General features: G+C 39.0%; 1 protein-coding gene across 4 annotated transcripts in view; it reads left to right on the plus strand.

Moving 5' to 3' along the window:
• LOC134349702 (F-BAR and double SH3 domains protein 2-like) overlaps positions 1-19,602 on the plus strand; it is a 253,167-nt gene that overhangs the window by 161,965 nt on the left and 71,600 nt on the right. For all 4 annotated transcript variants that reach the window (XM_063054428.1, XM_063054429.1, XM_063054427.1 and 1 more), the window contains one exon: positions 14,961-15,083. In XM_063054428.1, the coding sequence (XP_062910498.1) occupies positions 14,961-15,083 (123 nt within the window). The remainder of the gene's footprint in view (positions 1-14,960; positions 15,084-19,602) is intronic.

The raw sequence follows: 19,602 nt of genomic DNA on the forward strand, positions 1-19,602 counted from the left end.
AGCACATAACTGCAATATAGGTGTGTATGATTTTCAGAGGTTCAGATGTTCATTTACTTCCTGAGTCTCTACTAACTGTGCACTGCAGGGTCTTGGGTCTTGAACCAGATATGACTTGCACAGGATCTGTTAAACTATTAACACTAGAAAATCAGAAAATAACTCATTTTATTTATGAAACTTAAGCCAATGGGATACAAATTATATTTAAGGCAGATACAGGAGATCCAGTATGTACTAAGATCATTTTAATGGCTTGTTCATTCATATTCTGTCAAGCAGCTAAAATATTCAGATCTTAGTTTGTTTTCAAAACAAACTAATTCTGTGTAGACAGTGGCTTATATGGATAGTGATTATGTTTGCTAATTTGGGAAACTAAACTATCTGTTTACACAGAATGAAAATTATTCCCAGCTTTTCATATGTTAATCATTTGTGCAAATACAGTTTGAGAAAATATTTAACTGACCATCCAACTTATTTCAAAAATGTAATACAATCTATTCTGTACATTTAGTAGTACATTTATCATTTAATTAATTTTTTTTTAGAGTTATACATGAATGCTCCCTGTCACTTGTATTTCCTTAGGGTGTAACCAAGCAGTACTGCTAAGATTCCATGTTGATTCTCTGATGTATGCAGATTTGGTTAGCTAATAACCAAGTCATTATTCACAGTGCTCCAACTGCTATCTGTGAGAAAGAAAAAAAAGTCCCGGTTTGAATGTATTGCCATCAGAATGAAGTAAGGGTGTGAAGTATTGATTTAATGTAGAGCCTGTGGTTGACCTAGACACAGGCCATAGTATTGGATTACCAATGTATAAACAGAATCACACATCTGTTTAGGAAACAAATCACAAAGTTGCTCACAATGGTTGTGATATTTGTACTTGGTGACTGTGTGATTTTAGTTCTGATTAGGTCGGTATTTTAATATGGAGGGCTATTGATTTTGCACCTTTGATAAAAGTAAGAAGCCATACATTTCCAGCTAATGTTCAGCCATGGAAAACCATCTCTAAGTTTTTGTTAAGAGTTACATGTTCTAAACACATCTAACTTTGAACACTGTGCAACAGGTTCAGTCATGACCTCTGGTGCCATCCTGTGTGGAGTTTTCATGTTTTCATTGTGACAATGCAAGTTTCCTCTAGCTGTTCCATTTTCCTCCCACGTTGCAAAGGCATGCATGTTGTAGCTCTATTAGCTATTGTAAAATTCCCCTACTGTGTGAGTGGTAGAAACTATGACTTTAAAGAATAGGAATAGTGTGAATGGGTGCTTAATGGCCAGAGCACACTTAAGTGGGCCAAAAGGCCTGTTTCTTTGTTTTAGCTCTGCTAGGTGATGAGTTTTGTTCAGAAGACCGCTCAGATGGTAAAGAAATACTGAAGTGTATTTTTAGTTTCAGCTCTAACTGAGAACTCAGGCTGTATTTAAAAGTCTGGACTCAGTTTGTGGTCTTTTGTACTTCAATATTTTACCTTATGACCAAAGATGATGAGAGACATTGATCGTGTGGATAGTCAGAGGCTTTTTCCCAGGGCTGAAATGGTTGCCACATGAGGACACAGGTTTAAGGTGCTCGGGAGTAGGTACAGAGGAGATGTCAGGGGTAAGTTTTTTACTCAGAGAGTGGTGAGTGCGTGGAATATGCTGCTGGCAACAGTGGTGGAGGCGGATACGATAAAGTCTTTTAAAAGACTTTTAGATAGGTACATGGAGCTTAGTAAAATTAGAGGGCTTATAGGTAAGCCTTGTGATTTCTAAGGTAGGGGCATGTTCGGCACAACTCTGTGGGCCGAAGGGCCTGTATTGTGCTGTAGGTTTTCTATGTTTCTATATGTTTTCATTGGCATTGGTAGTCTAGGATTTTGCTGTTCCTTAAAAAGTAAATGTTGGGTAAACACAAGTAGAAAACTTTGATTTGCAAGTCAACTGTGTATCTTTAGAAGCAAACAAATTGGCAATTAATTGTAAGCCACCTAATCTCTTGTAAATCATGATGTTATTAAAACTATTGTCTAATTAGGTATTCAATTAATTTCCTTTTAATGCAAATACAGTGGACTCCAATTAATTGGGTAATCAGTTGATCAGGGCAGATGCTTAAAGAACAAAACTAATTGAGAAAATAGCCAGGATTTCCTTCGTTTATTTGGGACACCATGCTGCGTGATTGGAACAGAAGATTGTTGCCAAGCAGTTTCTAACTAGTGCTAGTCGCATGAGCTTGTTTGGCCATTAATTACAACATAGTGTTTCGAGCAAACAGTTTTTAAATAGCATCAGTTGTGTGTGTCTATGTTTAATCATCGTGTATGTTACAATGAAAATGAAGATTTGGAGGATGCAGTCATTAAAAATTGTATCAAGGCAGCACATTGTCTACATTAGATATCTGCGCTGATTTTGATCTTGTATCAGAAGAACACTGGATGAACTCCTCCATTGATAAGTATTAGGAATTAATACACAGTTATATAGTATTGCAGTTGTGTTGGTAGTTTTCTAATTTTGTCTGTATTTCATTAAAATATATAATTTGTTACTCAGTTTATCTTTTTTATACCTTTTTAACTGTTTCCATGATACTTCAGCTAAATGGGGAAGCAGCTTAATTGGGCCAAAATATACTGGTTCCAGTGTGTCCTGATTAACTGGAATCCACTGTATATTAGCTTTCTAACTGAAATTATAGTGGCAGTTTACATGAAAGGAATGATCTTCAAACTGGTAAGGGAGCTTCTTAAAAGAAGGGGGGAAACGTAATTGTGAATTGTTGAAATTTTCAATTCAACTGAAATATGTATATGATGGATTGCACACTTGATCAGCAGCTGTAAATGAAAAATGGATTTTCATCACTGAGATTAGTAGAAATATCTAGGTTATGGCTACAAAATAATTACTGCTTTGTCATTTATAAGCCTTTGAAATTAATTTGTACATAAACCATGATCAGGCAGTGTTCAACAGTGCCCCCTGTTGCTTTGGACACCAGTAGTTCAATATATGCAGTACATGGAGATCTGCATTTGTATTCCAGGTTGCCGAAATTTTACTGCTTTTTCTGTTATTTCAAATTTTGTCCACCATCTTCTATGGTTTTTGTTTTAATTTACTAGTAAATCAGCTGCCACTTCTCTTCCAGGAATGCCAACCTTGACGTTTTCAGCTGTCCAGCAGATTTTCCACGTGTCCATTTTGCCATGTTCACGCTGAACGGTTTCTTTTTCTCTCCTACTTTTCAATAAGATATTGACCAGTTATGGTGGAGGGCCTGGACCTGAAACACTGTTTCCCTTTCCAGTTCTGATGAAAGGCTACTGATTTGAAAGATTAACTGTATTTCTTTCTCCAGAGAAACTGCCTGGCTGGTCTACGAAATAGATCCAGAATTCTATTTTTATTCCTGTGGAGTCTACAACTAAACAGAATTTCTCTACTATTGTATACAAATCCTCTTGCAATAAAGGGCCCTTGGTCTTTCTGAATACCAACACCTTTCAGTCTTGTACTATTTTAAAATATATATATATATATACTCCGCTGTTCATTTGAGACTCTGACTATAGCCTTAGGGTTCTGCTGGTTTTCTACACCAGCTTGATGTGGTTACAATCCTACCCACATACTAATTTGAAGAGCTTATAACAAATATCTGTTGCTGATGGGAACTATAATGGTTACTATACCTGTCTGGAATGCAGTTAGATGAAATAAACAGCATGATTCAATTTTAAATCCAATGATCTGGCATCTAGTTGTTAAGAACTCATGGTTCAGCATCTACAGTAGCTCTTTCGTTAGCTGGAATGTGAGCTGTGGGTCCAGACTGCAAGCAGGGCATAGGCTCAGAACAATTAAAAAGAACACTGCAGATGTTAGAAACCTGAAGGAAAAGCAAAATGTTAGAGAAACTCACACAAAATGCTGGAGAAACTCAGCAGGCCAGGCGGCATCTATGGAAAAGAGTGAACAGTTGATGTTTTGGGCCGAAACCCTTCATCAGGACCTGTCAACTGTTTCCTCCTGATAAAGGGTTTTGGCCCAAAATGTCGACTGTTTGCTCTTTCCCACAGATACTACCTGGCCTGCTGAATTCGTTCAGCATTTTGCTTAAATTTCCAGCATCTGCAGATTTTCTCTTGCTAGAGAAACTCAGCAGTTAATCAACAAAGATGGAAACAATTAAAATTTTAGGTCATTGTCTCTTCATTGCAGTTCATCTATACACTCACCAGTTAGATTTGGTGATGACAGTTTAAATCTCACTCATTTTCTAGTGTAATAGTTGCTCATTTCCTCCAGGAACAGAATCTCCTTGGCATCATTAGATTGAATACAAAAATTGCTTCTAGGGCAGATTCAGCAGTAATATTGTCCAGCAGCTTTATTTTGTTGAAAAGTCTGCCACTTGATGTTGGCATGCTCCAGATCTCTCATAAACAGTTCAGCCCATTGATTATCAACAGGCTGTACAACTTATAATGTAATATATCCACCTCCTAACTCTTCATCTTTCTTCTGCCACAAACTCCATATTCAGGAAGTATCTGGCAGAGGAGTTCAAGCATTTTAGATAGGACAAAAATATAATGTGTACAGTATAGATAGCTAATTTCAAGCAGCATCTAGTGACTGCCCATCCACCAAAGTCACAGATCTTTCTATTGATGGATACAATGTGAAGTTTGTAAACCAACTAGTAAGATGCAAGATTTCTTGGGCCAAACTTGATCAGTCGACACACTGAAAGAAATTTCATGGCCTCCTTGTTATAATCAGATATCCTATGAATTGTGCATAAACCCACTTTACTAGCATGGAGAATGAAACATTGGTGGTGTGTATGGAAACAGTTTAGGTCCTTCTATTTAGTGCCCTCGTAAGAAGATGCTCAGTCTTCCTAAGGCCCAAGCTGACACCGCTGTTGAGATTTGCAATGGGAGCCTGCTGTCGCCCATCCATTGTTGATGTTTCTGTGCTGCTTTGGCTGCACCATCATTATGAATTTGACTAGTTATTAGATACATGGTGCATATAGGAGTCAAAAAGGAAAGTGCTTGAGGTAAAGGATTAATTATGATTATAGTGGTGGAGCAGACTCAACGGGTGAGCAGCCATTCCCCCATTTGTTATGTATGCTTAGTTTGCAGAAATATCATTCTACTGAGTCGTGTAAAGTTGGTCAACAAAACTGTGTAATTGTTTGATATATCGGTGACTGCTTTGTCAACAATTGAAAGCAAGGGAAAGTGTAGATAAATGCATGGTTATTATCTTCTGATTGTTTAAATTAAATGCTTTGCATTTTATTCTCAAGTAGAATAGTTCTTGATAGTCTCTTTAATCATACAATATAGCTCAACAGATTTTTTTAGGATTGATTAATTTTGATTTGCTTTCACAGTCATAGCATTATCCATACTAGCCAAGCTTCCTATATGAGCTAGTCCCATTTTCCTACATTTGTTCCATATCTCTCTAAACTTTTCCTATCCATCTACCTGTTCATAGGAAACAGAGCAAAATGAATTCTTGAAAAACGTAGTAATTCATGGTGCAGTACTGAAGTTTTATAAAAGTGCATTAACTACCTTTGTAATGAAAATACAATGTAAAGGATTAGTAATAACGGGATTCATTTTGTTTTGGTTTAATGAAAGATACTGTCACAGAGTGAGTTGACATGGGATTACAATTTTTAAGGGTACAGTTCATTGCTCACTGGCTTAATTTTATCATAAGATGTACTGAGCCATAAGAGTCATGTCCACTTCATCCCTGCTTAATTAACTGATCTCAACAGAATTGTGATTATGTTACTAAGACTGGTTATCTGTTGTCTGGAGAAGTGGCTAATGAGTTAGTGGAAGGCATGTATTATTCTGTAACCCTGTTATTAAATGTGCCGTGGTGTAGATGTTGGATCTGTACACAAATTTGGCTGCAATGCCTTTCATGGGAAAGTATTAGCAGTTGGGCCAAGTGGCCTATTAGTATCGACTCTCATAGCTTGCAGGTCTTACTGGCAATGTAGAAATGGCCCTCTTCTTTTCAGTATTAAAGTAGATTAAGGTAACTCAATGTGTATTGGCCTTTTAATTGATGTGATATGTACATTAGCAGTCAAAAATTCCAAAAGGGACAAGTAAAGATGTAAAATTATACAGCTTTTTACTAATCTACAGAAGAATTACACTGATAAAATACAAATAATGTCCCATATACATAGATACTGCTGGAGCCATTTCTGGTGGGATGTAGGTTCCAGAGTGGTGGATCTGATGGTGTGAAATTTGTACAGAATCATGGTTAGACTGTATTTAAGCTATTTTGGTCTCTATATAAGGTATGTAAAGAAGCTGGAGAAAATGCAATACTAATATGGTAAAATCAAGACAGAGATGGTTCAGAAAAGATTGATTATGACCAGAAATAGGTCATTTCAGATTATAAAAGTGGTTAAGCAGAGTAAGCAGAAGTTTATGATTTTGGCAACAACCAGATCTAGGAAACACTAGCACCATGTTGCCACTGGTAAATTGATGGTGATCTCTTTACTCAGATATTTAGAAAGTGAAACTCACAGCCATAAGTATTTGAGGCAGGTCGTACAGATGTGTTTAAAGAGAAGCTAGAAAACGTGAGTGACAGAGGAAAAGATGGAGTTAGATTAAAATGGTTGGGAAAAGGTTCAAATGGAAAATAAGCAGGGGGGGGTTTAAAAGTTTTATCACTGAGTATTGAATTGGTTCTATCATATGTAGGGAATTCAAATTTCCATGTCAAATAAACCCTTTATATTGCCAAACAAAGAAAGTTATAAGAAGGCAGGTCCTTATTTCCACGTAATCAGTCAAAGAAACAAACTGCTGGAGAAACATCAACTATCTCTTTGCCTCCACAGACGCTGCTTAACATGCTATTGTTCCCCAATGACTTCATTTACCTTCCAAAATATGACAGCTACGGCAGACGTGTCCTTTTGACATATTGTTAACATGTCAGAAACAAAACAGCATTTATGTAATACATAATAAAGGCTCTTAAGTTCATGGTTAATTGTTGATACCAATGTAATTTTAACATCAAAGCTATTGCAAGAGTTTTAAAAAATGAATGGCTGTAGGTTTGTTGGAGTCCGTAGAAGTTTTTCTGTGCTGGTAGTAGCAGCACTGAATACAAACACGTCTCCATTATTTAACTTTCCTTTTACCAGCTGTGTCTTCAGGAATATTTAACTGGTTGAATCCAAGTAGAACTTACCCAGAAAGTTCCAGTGTTTCCATGTAAAATTATATAGTCTGTCCCTTCAGTGCAATGAAACATGCTCAGTCAGACTGGCTTTTGCTGATTCATAGGTTCTGCGGTTCAGGTTTCCTAATTAGTTTTATTTGAATTGAGGTAAAGTAGCATCTCCAAAATGGTTTTGAAGCCATTATCTAATGATACTCCCAGCTTCCCAGTTTCTGAAATTTGAAAATGCTCTTGTTTCTGTATGAAAGAGATTAATATTGGCTCTAAAATAGGTTGGAAAGTGCGAGATTGTCATGGACAAACAAAAGGAGGAAATGTCCATTATTAAGCTATAAAACCTGGAAGGGGAAGCTCATTGAGCCATGATCAGTTTTCAAACAGCGAGCTAGATTGAGCATTGTAAACTGTTATATTCATCATTCTAGCCACATGAATAGTGGTGTTGATTTTTGTTGCCATTGTTTGATTCTAGTTTTGTTTTAACTGCACAATTGAAAAATGCATCAGCCACAAGTACAGTTTTCTGTTGAGTTTTCTCTTTTTTTGCTTTATTCAGCAGGAAGCATTGCAGCCAATGCATTGGGAAAGGTAATAGGTTTTAATCTTGCAGACAGAACTCTGAAGTTGTTTGTTTAATGCTTAATGTCATTTCCTGTACACAAGCGTAAAAGAGAACAAAATAGTTGTTACTACAGATCACAAAACAAAACACAAAAGGTAAAGAACACAAGAAAAATTATAGAAACAACACGATAAATATAAATACATAGCTTATGTACATAGGGTGTATAATTGTAAAGTGATGCAAGGCACAGGAGAGTCTGTGCATAAGATGACTGACTGGAAATAATGAAGTAGTGGTAGTTGGGCTTGTGGAGGGGTGGTTTAGTGAAAAGAGGTGTTGATCAGCCTTGCTGCTTGGGAAAAGTAACTGTTTTTGAGTTTAGTGGTCCTGGCATGGGTATGGATGCTAATCCCTGACGGAGTAGGACAAACAGTCCATGAGTAGGGTAGGTGGCGTCCTTCGTTATGTTACTGGCCCTTTCCCTGTACCTTTCTGTATATATGCCCTTGATGATGGGTAGGCTGATGCCAGTGATGTGTTGGCAGTTTTGACTGCCCGTTGTAAAGCCTTCCTGTCTATAGCAGTGTAAGTTCTGTACCAAGCACTGATGCAGCTCTAGTTAGGATGCCCCCTACTGTGCATCCGTAGAATGATGTGAGTGTGGATGTGCAAAGTCCAGCTTTCTTAAAACTCCTCAGAAAGTAGAGGTGAGCTTTCCTGACTCTGTAGGATGTGTTTTGGGAGCATGAGAGGTTGTGTGTGATGTGCACTTCCAGGAGTTTGAATCTGCTTGCAGTTTCCACTGCTGTGCCGCTGATGTAAAGGGGACGGAGGGGGGTGGTGGGGGGAGGTGAGTTGTGTGTGTTTTCCTCATTTGTCTTATTTGTCTTGTTGACCTTAAGGAAGAGTTTATTTGCTAGGCACCAGGCTTTGAGCTCTTCCACCTCCTCTCTGTAGGCAGTCTCATCATTGTGTTTATCTTTGATTCTTCTGTACACTTAAAGCTTACCTTTATACAAAAACATCTTGTTCTTGAAACTTTTTGCAAATATGATTATCACAACTAATTTATCTTCCAATTGCCATCATCAGAAGAAAGGTGATTGAATTACCATAGATGATTATGTGGGTAGTAAATTCAAAATAAACTAGTACTTTTATACCAAATTCATGGGGCTTAAGAAATAAAGGACATTAGAAATGTCTATCTTTGGCTTGTGGAAGCCTCAATCACAAATAATACTGAGGGAGACAAGAGAAGAAGTGTGTAAAATCTTATGGTGAATTTCATAAATATCTGGAAAATTCCATTTTGACACACTAGGCATTTGAGCAAACCCATGAGATCAAGGCACATTAAAAATACCCATTCCCATACCAGAATCATAACTGAAAAATAAACGGGGCAGGGTGTGGGAGTTCTGGGTGAGTAGGATAGATAGAATGGTCAGAACCTTTTCTCCTCAGGGCAAGGAGAGTCACAAACTAGATTTGAAGTAAGAAGGAAATGGTTATCCAGAACAAGCTATCAGAGGTAATCGTGGAGGCAGGTACTGTGAAAAGAATTGGACAGGTTATTGAATAGGAAAAGCATAGATGTATATGAAACTATTGTAGGCAACTGCTATTAGTGTCGATAGCCACGATAGTCAACATACACAAGGTAGATCTAAAGGGTCTAGTATTGTGCTGTATAATTCTATCAGTTAATAACTCATCAGATGTGATTGATAAGTTTGTAGCCTAAGGTAGAAGGAGATCAGTTATTAACTTCAAACTTTCTACATAATCATTCAACGAGTTGAACTACATGTGCATGTAACGAGCGCTGTATAACTCATCTCCTTCTACCTTAGGCCACGAACTTATCAATCAACCCTGCTGTGGGCACTTTCTGGAGGTCCAAGATCCGTATGCTCTACGACCGCTGGACTAAGTGTGTAAATGTAGGAGGGGACTATGTTGAAAAATAAATGTGCTAGGTTTTCCAAAATTGACTCCTTCTACCTTAGGCCACAAACTCATCAATCGCCCCTCGTATATGGGTAGTGGAAAAAATGGACATATCTGACTTATGGAAAAATAGCTTATGAAAATTGTCAGGAATGGAACCCTTGTGTAGTTCAGGGATTGTCTGCGTTAAAATAAATGGTCCTGGTACTAAACCCTTGGGAAATACCACTGCATAGTTCCACCCCAATAAGGAAAAAATCATTGAATAGAAAACACCACTATGCAGTTTCCACAGCAAATAATCATTCATTGAAAGTATTATCTCCTGTCACTTCATTTTTTTTTAATACCTGCTGCTAATGCCCATTTTACTCCAAGGGCTTCAGGTTTGACAATAAACCTTGTATACAGCCTTTTGAAAATCCAAGTACAGTATATCAACCATTATCAAAAATACTTGACTTTTTATTTGATTTGTATTTTTATATATCCTTGTTTACTCCCTCTAATCAATCAATATTTGTCCATGTCACTGCTAATTCTATTCGGATTATCATTTATAAAGTTTTCCCTACTGCCAAGATCAAACTTGTTGACCAGTAGTTTATCATTGAACCTTTCTCTTTAAAAATTTGAAATGTTTCCATTTCTTATTTCCTACCCATTTACCGGTAAATATTTGTTGTTTCTCAGCGATCTTGGATGCATTCCATCTCATCTAAGTGACTTAACCGCTTTAAATGACTGTTTTCTATAATCTCTTAATCAAATTTTAGACCATCTATATCCTTCCCTATTGAGACTCCTGCATGATCATCCTTTGTATAGGCCAATGTAAACTATTCACCTTAACCATGACCTGCCTCCATGAATAGATCATCCTTGCTTTATTGACCCCACTCTCTGTCAAGTGCATAAGCAGTCATGAAGATTATTTCACTTAAACCACATTTAAACCGTCAGACCCTTTCTCCCCTTTGATCCAAGTACTTACTGCGTCTCTGTTGTGTGTTTCTACACTTTTTAAAAACTTCATTCTACTTCTCTGTAAATATTGGGAGGCTATATCTTGGATGTTGTAAACACCATTGAGCCTTATTCGTCTCAGTGTAAGCACTTGAAGTGCTTGGTGCTACACTGGTACAAGGTATCTCTTCCCCATACTACTACTGATCTCTTGGATCACTTCCCATGCCTTAGTACTTGGAGGCCACTCATCTTTTGTCCAGTAATGTTTTGGCACTGAGACTTTCTGTTCCATGCTTTGAATGTTAGAAGTTTTTCTCTTCCATGCTGTGAACACTTGGAGTGCCCATCCTCTGGCCTGCAAACACTACAAGCCCAACTCCTGTAAATGTTGGAGCTTCTCTGCCAATTTGCAGACATTTGGGGCTTCTCTGTCCCATGCTGTTCTTAAACTCCCTAAGCGAATTTCCAAAGTTCTATAGAGATGGAAGCCTCTGTATTTTGTACTGTAAATACATTATCTCCACTGTAAGTACTCCTCTTCAAGTCCTCCATCTCTTACTCCTTATTTTTGTCTCCATCTTAGTTTTTATTATCTTCCTAGCATAAAAGCATCCTTTCTACATTGTATCTTCAGGTTCTTTCTGCCAAATATCATGATATTCATTATCATAGCATGTTGAATTTAGCATTAATTATTTTCAAAAAGTATGCCACCAGATTATGGAATTGTTCCGGAAGACTGGAAAATTGCAAATGTCACTCCACTCTTCAAGAAGGGAGCAGGGTAGAAGAAAGGGCCTATAGACCAGCTAGTCTGACCTCAGTGTTGGGAAGGTGTTGGAGTCGATTCTTAAGGGTAAGGTCTCAGGGTACTTTGAGTCACATGATAAAAGAGGCCATAAATAGCACGATTTCCTCAAAGGAAAATCTTGCCTGACAAATCTGTTGGAATTCTTTGAAGAAATAACAAGCAGGGTAGACAAAGGAGAATTGGTTGATGTGTACTTGGATTTTCAGAAGGCATGTGACAAGGTGCCATGAACATGAGGCTGCTTAACAAGCTATTAGCCCATGGTATTACAGGAAAGATTCTAGCATGGATAAAGCAGTCACCAATTAACAGGAGGCAAAGAGCAGGAATAAATGGAGCCTTTTCTGGCTGGCTGGCTGGCAGCCAGTGATTAGTGGTCTGTGTAGGGACCAATTCGTTTTACTTTAGTTGTCAATGATTTGGATGATGGAATTGTGACGAAGTTTGCAGACAATGTGATGATAGGTGGAGGGGCAGGTAGCTTTGAAGAAGTGTAAAGGTTACTGAAGGACTTAGACAGATTAGGAGAATGGGCAAAGTAGTGGCAGATAGAATACAGTATCAGGAAGTGTATGGTTATGAACATTGGTAGAAAAATTGAAAGGGTTGACTCTTTTCTAAATGGAAAGAAAATACAAAAAACTGAGGTGCAAAGGGACCTGGAAGTCTTTGTGCAAGACTCTTTAAAGATTAATTTACGGGTTGAGTCTGTGGTGGGGAAGGTAAATGTAATGTTACCATTCATTTCAATAGGACTAAAATATAAAAGCAAGGATGTAATGGTGAGAATTTATAAAGCACTGGTAAGGCCTCACTTGCAGTATTGTGAGCAGCTCCAGGCCCCTTATCTTAGAAAGGATGTGCCAAAACTGGAGCGGGTTCAAAGGAGTTTCATGAAAATGGCTTGTCAAGTGAAGAGCATTTGATGGCTTTGGGCCTGTATTCACTAGAATGAGGAGTGACCTCATTGAAGGGCCTCAATCGAGTGGATGTGGAGAGGATGTTTCTAATGCTAGGAATTTAAAAACAGAGGACACCGCCTGGGAATAGAGGGGCATCCTTTTAGAACTGAGGTGAGGAGGAATTTCTTTAGCCAGAGAGTGGTGAATCTGTGGAATTTGTTGCCACAGGTAGCTGTGGAGGCCAAGTCTTTGTCTTTTTAAGGCAGAGGTTGATAGGTATTTGATTGGTCAGGGCATGAAGGGATACCAGGAGAAGGCAGATATTGGGGCTGAGAGGAAAATTAGATCAGCCATGATGAACTGGGGGAGCAGACTGGATGGGCCAAAATGGCCTATTTCTGCTCCTATATCTTATGGTCTAAGTTCAGGAATAGTTGTTCCTCTTCAACCATCAACCTCCTGAACCAGCATGGTTAATTTCACTCACCTCAACTCTGAACTGATTCCACATCCTATGGACTCACTTTTAAGTACCTAACCACTTGTGTTCTCAGTATTATTTATTTACCTACCTATTTATTTTCTATTTGCACAGTTTGTTTTCTTTTGCACATTGATTTTTTTTTTGTTAGCCTTTGTGTGTAGTTTTTCATTGATTCTGTTGTATTTCTCTATTCTACTGTGAATGTCTCCAAGAAAATAAATCTGAAGGTAATATATGGTGACGTGTTGGGGACCTCTGTTGGTTGGGGTTGATCATGGATATTGAGTACCAACTGTCTATATGATGCGCAAGACAGCATGCCAGACAAGAGAAAATCTGCAGATGCCAGAATGCAAGCCAGGGCAGTGTGATAATCAGAGCAAACTGTTGATGAACAAGCAGCAGATGAACCCAGAGGAATGGCAGAGACCGATACAGTTCGGCATCAACGGCGTTACAGGAGTTCCCAGTCAGCGTTGAACTCAATGTAGGACTGCCTTAGGGACTCCAGCTCTGGATTGTTCCAAAGGATTTACTCCAGAAGACTTCCCCAGTAGTGGATATAGTCGCAAGGCAACAGAGGTTTGGGATCAGAGTTATCCTTCTCCATCTGAGCTGCCAACAGCAGTTGATGAGCCCTATCTGCCCTAAGTGACTGGTTTTAAGATGCCAGTAATCTGTCTTTGATCCTTCTCCTGTCAGAGAAAGGGTTCTGCCAAATTTTAGTAACTAAGTCACACCTGAAAGCCAGGAGCTGGACTTGGTTGTCAGAGGCTATTTGAGACATACGCCATTGGGAGCACTTAATAGCAGCTTATCCCCATTACCACCCCTCGGTTATAACGACCTTAAGAACTGATGACTTGTACATACTTCGATGATAAATTTATTTTGAACTTTGAGTATCTACACTTTTAGATTCAACATCACTCAACGTCATGAACCCATCTGGTTTTAATTTAAATCTTATTAATAAATTAATATTTGGATCATTGAAAGTATTTGGAGAGAATTGTGTGAACACTTCAGCATCTTCCACTTGGTTGAAAGATACAGATTCTGTGTTTCCTATCCCTCTGTCAGAATATCTCAATATTTTAAAGTGGCATGTCTGATTCCATAGGGGAGATTCTCTTCGACTAAACTGGTGTGACTAAAAACTGGATCTCATTGAGCAGACCTCAAAATCTTTTCCTTTTACATCTTTGCCTTGCATGCCCATTTGTTTGTGTGTATGTTTTCCTTGCTATAGTACCCATCTAGACTTAAAAGTCCATGTTTAATTTGTTGTGCTTTAATCATATTGGTATTCATTATTATTACTTAATCTTTGATTTTTTTTTTGGAACTTGAATGAACTGGTGGTAAAAATTCTGAATTAACAGGTTTCCAGAGTAGTTCGGATGAAGGCCGTAAATACCACCTGTTTATTTCCCTCTGTGGATGCTACCTGACCTGAGTTCTTCCTGCATTATGCATATGTTTTTAAAGTAATCAAGACATTTTAGTGTAAAGTTGAATGGTTATGTCTCCATGTTATGAAGAGAGGAAATAGTGGAGAAGTCAGTTATATCTGAATTTATACACGTTAATTGAATTAGAATTTCAAGGCATTTAAAAGTTTAGGTCTCGTAAACTAATTTAGCTCTGAAGAATAGTTGCAGTCACCTATTTTTTGTATTTCTTATTGTGATTTATAGTAATTTTTTTACTTATTGCACTGTACTGCTTCCGCAAAACAACACATGCCAGTGATTCCGAAATTAAGCTCAGCTTTACTTTCTAAAATTAATCACCTCAGTAATCTGTTCCTTGTAGCCCACCCCACCCCCATCTCCTATCCTTCACTGAAATAGTTTGAACTGACTTAATCAAGTTGGTGATTTGAAGCAGTTATTCTTTTAATGTAGAAACAAATGTTCTGCCAGCTTCTCCATAGTAGTATAGATTTGAGTGTCATTAGCTCTGTTTAAAGACAAATCTTTTTTTCTTGAACTCACAGGCTCTGGATGGGAATTTCCATGAACATCTTAAAGAATACCTGATGGTATTTAACAGAGCAGAACTTGAGGCCTGTCAATCTGTACAGAATACATTCCAGTTATTAGTAGAAGCTTCCAGTAAGGTGAGTTTCTAACATTACATGGATTGGTTTATGTGTCAGGAATTAAAAATATCCTCCATTAATTGCATGGCTTAAACATTTAAACAGCAGTCAAGTGAAGGAACTTCAGCAACTAGATCCTTAAGCTATATGCATTAAATCCTACCAGAAATTTTCTAAGATTTCAGTTTATTATATTTAATGTAAACTTACAAGTAATTAAGTTTTATTTTCTTAAAGTGCCAGAATTTCAGTCGTAGAAGTATTTTTTTAAAAGTGCACAAAACAAAGGGACACCACAGTAGTGGAGCTGTTAGCGATGCTATTATAGCTCGGGGTGTTGGAGTTTGAAGTTTAATTCCAGTGCCATCTGTAAGGAGTTTGGACATTCTCCCTGTGACCACGTGGGTTTCCTTGGTGCTGCAGTTTCCTTCCACAGTCCAAAGACCTACCAGTTAGTAGGTTAATTGGTCATTATAACTTGTCCTGTGATTAGGCTGGGGTTAAAAATACAAACAACAGAAAATCTGCAGATGCTGGAAATCCGAGCAACAGGCACAAAATACTGGAGGAACTCGGCAGGCCAGGCAGCCATGGGGAAAAAAAGTACAGTTGATGTTTCAGGCCGAAGCACCTTCGGCAGGACTGAGGAGTAGATTTTAAAGGTGGGCGGAGGGGAGAGGGTAACACCAGGTGATAGATGAAACCTGGAGGGGAGGGATGAAGTAAAGAGGGAGATGATGGGTGGGCAAGGAGATAAGGTAAGAGAGGGAAAAGGGGTGGGGATTTACCAGAAGTTTGGAAATCAATGTTCATGCCGTCAGGTTGGAGGTTAAAAATAGGTGGGTTGCTGAACGGCGAGGCTCATTGTGCAGGAAGGGCCTGTTCCACGCTGTATCTCTAAATAAATAAATAAATATGCGCTAATAAGGACACCTCAAGGTCATTAGTGATAGGAACAGGTGATAGTTGGATATGTCTGCCGCCTTGTAAGGAAAAATCATAGAAATTTGGAGTGGAAACTTAGTGAAGGTTAATCCAATCCAAAAGTGTTATACATGTAGTTGCATATTACTACTACTACTACTACTACTACGTCGACTCAGGCCTAAGGGGCCGGTGTCGGGCACGATGACAGACTGTCTACTTCTCCCGCTCCCTCATCAGAAATTGGTAAGGAGAGATTAATATGCCCTTCTGATGGTTGAATCTAGAGCAGTAAAAGACCTAAAAGCATGTAATTAAACAGCCCCATTTTTATTTGCCATATGTAACACTGTGAGGCTGCATTTGCTACCCAATTATTAGTTTATCCATTCTAACTTAAATCAGTGTGGCCACTTTATGCAGTGATTAATTTGTGCTAGAGTAGATCAGAGGAGGAAGAATCATCAAAATACTGAGAAACTAGATTCACATGCTGGTCATATTGTGCAAGAATGAACATTTCCCTTTATATTATCTTCTATATATTGGAGCGACCCGACGCAGACTGGGAGATCGTTTTGCTGAACACCTACGCTCTGTCCGCCAGAGAAAGCAGGATCTCCCAGTGGCCACACATTTTAGTTCCACGTCCCATTCCCATTCTGATATGTCTATCCACGGCCTCCTCTACTGTAAAGGTGAAGCCACACTCAGGTTAGAAATATAGAAAATAGGTGCAGGGGTAGACCACTCGGCCCTTCAAGCCTGCACCGCAATTCAGTATGATCATGGCTGAACATCCAACTCAGAACCCTGTAACTGCCTGCTCTCCATACCCCCTGATCCCTTTAGCCACAAGGGCCATATCTAACTCCCTCTTAAATATAGCCAATGAACTGGCCTCAACTGTTTCCTGTGGCAGAGAATTCCACAGATTCACCGCTCTCTGTGTGAAGTTTTTCCTCATCTCGGTCCTAAAAGCCTTCCCCTTTATCCTTAAACTGTGACCCCTCGTTCTGGACTTCCCCAAGATCGGGAACAATCTTCCTGCATCTAGCCTGTCCAATCCCTTTAGAATTTAATACGGTTCAATAAGATCCCCCCTCAATCTTCTAAATTCCAGCGAGTATAAGCCGAGTCGATCCAGCCTTTCTTCATATGAAAGTCCTGCCATCACAGGAATCAATCTGGTGAACCTTCTTTGTACTCCCTCTATGGCAAGAATGTCTTTCCTCAGATTAGAGGACCAAAACTGCACATAATACTCCAGGTGTGCTCTCACCAAGGCCTTGTACAACTGCAGTAGTACCTCCCTGCTCCTGTACTCGAATCCTTTTGCTATGAATGCCAGCATACCATTGACCTTTTTCACCGCCTGCTGTACCTGCATGCCCACTTTCAATGACTGGTGTATAATGACACCCAGGTCTCGTTGCATCTCCCCTTTTCCTAATCGTCCACCACTCAGATAATCTGTTTTCCTGTTTTTGCCACCAAAGTGGATAACCTCACATTTATCCACATTAAATTGCGTCTGCCATGAATTTGCCCACTCACCTAACCTATCCAAGTCACCCTGCATCCTCTTAGCATTCTCCTCACAGCTAACACTGCTGCCCAGCTTCGTGTCATCTGCAAACTTGGAGATGCTGCATTTAATTCCCTCGTCTAAGTCATTAATATATATTGTAAACAACTGGGGTCCCAGCACTGAGCCTTGCAGTACCCCACTAGTCACTGCCTGCCATTCTGAAAAGGTCCCGTTTATTCCCACTCTTTGCTTCCTGTCTGCCGACCAATTCTCTATCCACATCAATACCATACCCCCAATACCGAGTGCTCTAAGTTTGCACACTAATCTCCTGTGTGGGACCTTGTCAAAAGCCTTCTGAAAATCCAAATATACCACATCCACTGGTTCTCCCCTATCCACTCTACTAGTTACATTCTCAAAAAATTCTGTGAGATTCGTCAGACATGATTTTCCTTTCACAAATCCATGCTGACTTTGTCCGATGATTTCACCGCTTTCCAAGTGTGCTGTTATCACATCTTTGATAACTGACTCTAGCATTTTTCCCACCACCGATGTTAGGCTAACCGGTCTATAATTCCCCGGTTTCTCTCTCCCTCCTTTTTTAAAAAGCAGGGTTACATTAGCCACCCTCCAATCCTTGGGAACTAGTCCAGAATCTAAAGAGTTTTGAAAAATTATCACTAATGCATCCACTATTTCTTGGGCTACTTCCTTAAGCACTCTGGGATGCAGACCATCTGGCCCTGGGGATTTATCTGCCTTTAATCCCTTCAATTTACCTAACATCACTTCCCTACTAACATGCACTTCCCTCCGTTCTTCCATCTCACTAGACCCTCAGTCCCCTACTGTTTCTGGAAGATTACTTATGTCCTCCTTAGTGAAGACAGAACCAAAGTAGTTATTCAATTGGTCTGCCATTCCCCAAGATCCCCATGATCAATTAATTCACCTGTTTCTGACTGTAAGGGACTTAGATTTGTCTTAACCAATCTTTTTCTTTTCACATATCTATAAAAGCTTTTACAGTTAGTTTTTATGTTCCCTGCCAGTTTTCTCTCATAATCTTTTTTCTCTTTCCTAATTAAGACCTTTGTCCTCCTCTGCTGGACTCTGAATTTCTCCCAGTCCTCAGGTGTGCTGCTTTTTCTGGCTAATTTGTATGTTTCTTCTTTGGAATTGATACTATACCTAATTTCCCTTGTCAGCCACGAGTGCACTACCTTCCCTGGTTTATTCTTTTGCCAAACTGGGATGAACAATTGTTGTAGTTCATCCATGCGATCTTTAAATGCTTGCCATTGCATATCCACCGTCAACCCTTTAAGTGTCATTTGCCAGTCTATCTTAGCTAATTCACGTCTCATACCTTCAAAGTTACCCCTCTTTAAGTTCAGAACCTTTGTTTCTGAATTAACTATGTCACTCTCCATCTTAATGAAGAATTCAACCATATTACACACTTTTCATCCCCCTTCCTTCCGGGAGAAGGCTCAAAAGCTTGAAGACTCGTACGGCCAGATTTGGGAACAGCTTCTTTCCAACTGTGATAAGATTGCTGAGCGGATCCTGACCCGGATCTGGGCCGTACCCTCTAAACATCCAGACCTGCCTCTCGGTTTTTTTGCACTACCTTACTCTCCATTTTTCTATTTTCTATTTATGATTTATAATTTAAATTTTTAATATTTACTAATTTTTTTACTATTTTTAATATTTAATATTTGTGATCCAGGGAGCGGGAAGCGCAGAATCAAATATTGCTGTGATGATTGTACGTTCTAGTATCAATTATTTGGTGACAATAAAGTATAAAGTAAAGTATTATGGTCACTCTTACCCAAGGGGCCTCTCACGACAAGATTGCTAATTAACCCTTCCTCATTGCTCAGTACCCAATCTAGAATGGCCTGCTCTCTAGTTGGTTCCTCGACATGTTGGTTCAGAAAACCATCCCGCATACATTCCAAGAAATCCTCTTCCTCAGCACCCTTACCAATTTGGTTCACCCAATCTATATGTAGATTGAAGTTACCCATTATAACTGCTGTTCCTTTATTGCACGCATTTCTAATT

The sequence above is a fragment of the Mobula hypostoma genome, chromosome 7 (assembly GCF_963921235.1).
Source record: "Mobula hypostoma chromosome 7, sMobHyp1.1, whole genome shotgun sequence".
NCBI classification, from domain to species: domain Eukaryota; kingdom Metazoa; phylum Chordata; class Chondrichthyes; order Myliobatiformes; family Myliobatidae; genus Mobula; species Mobula hypostoma.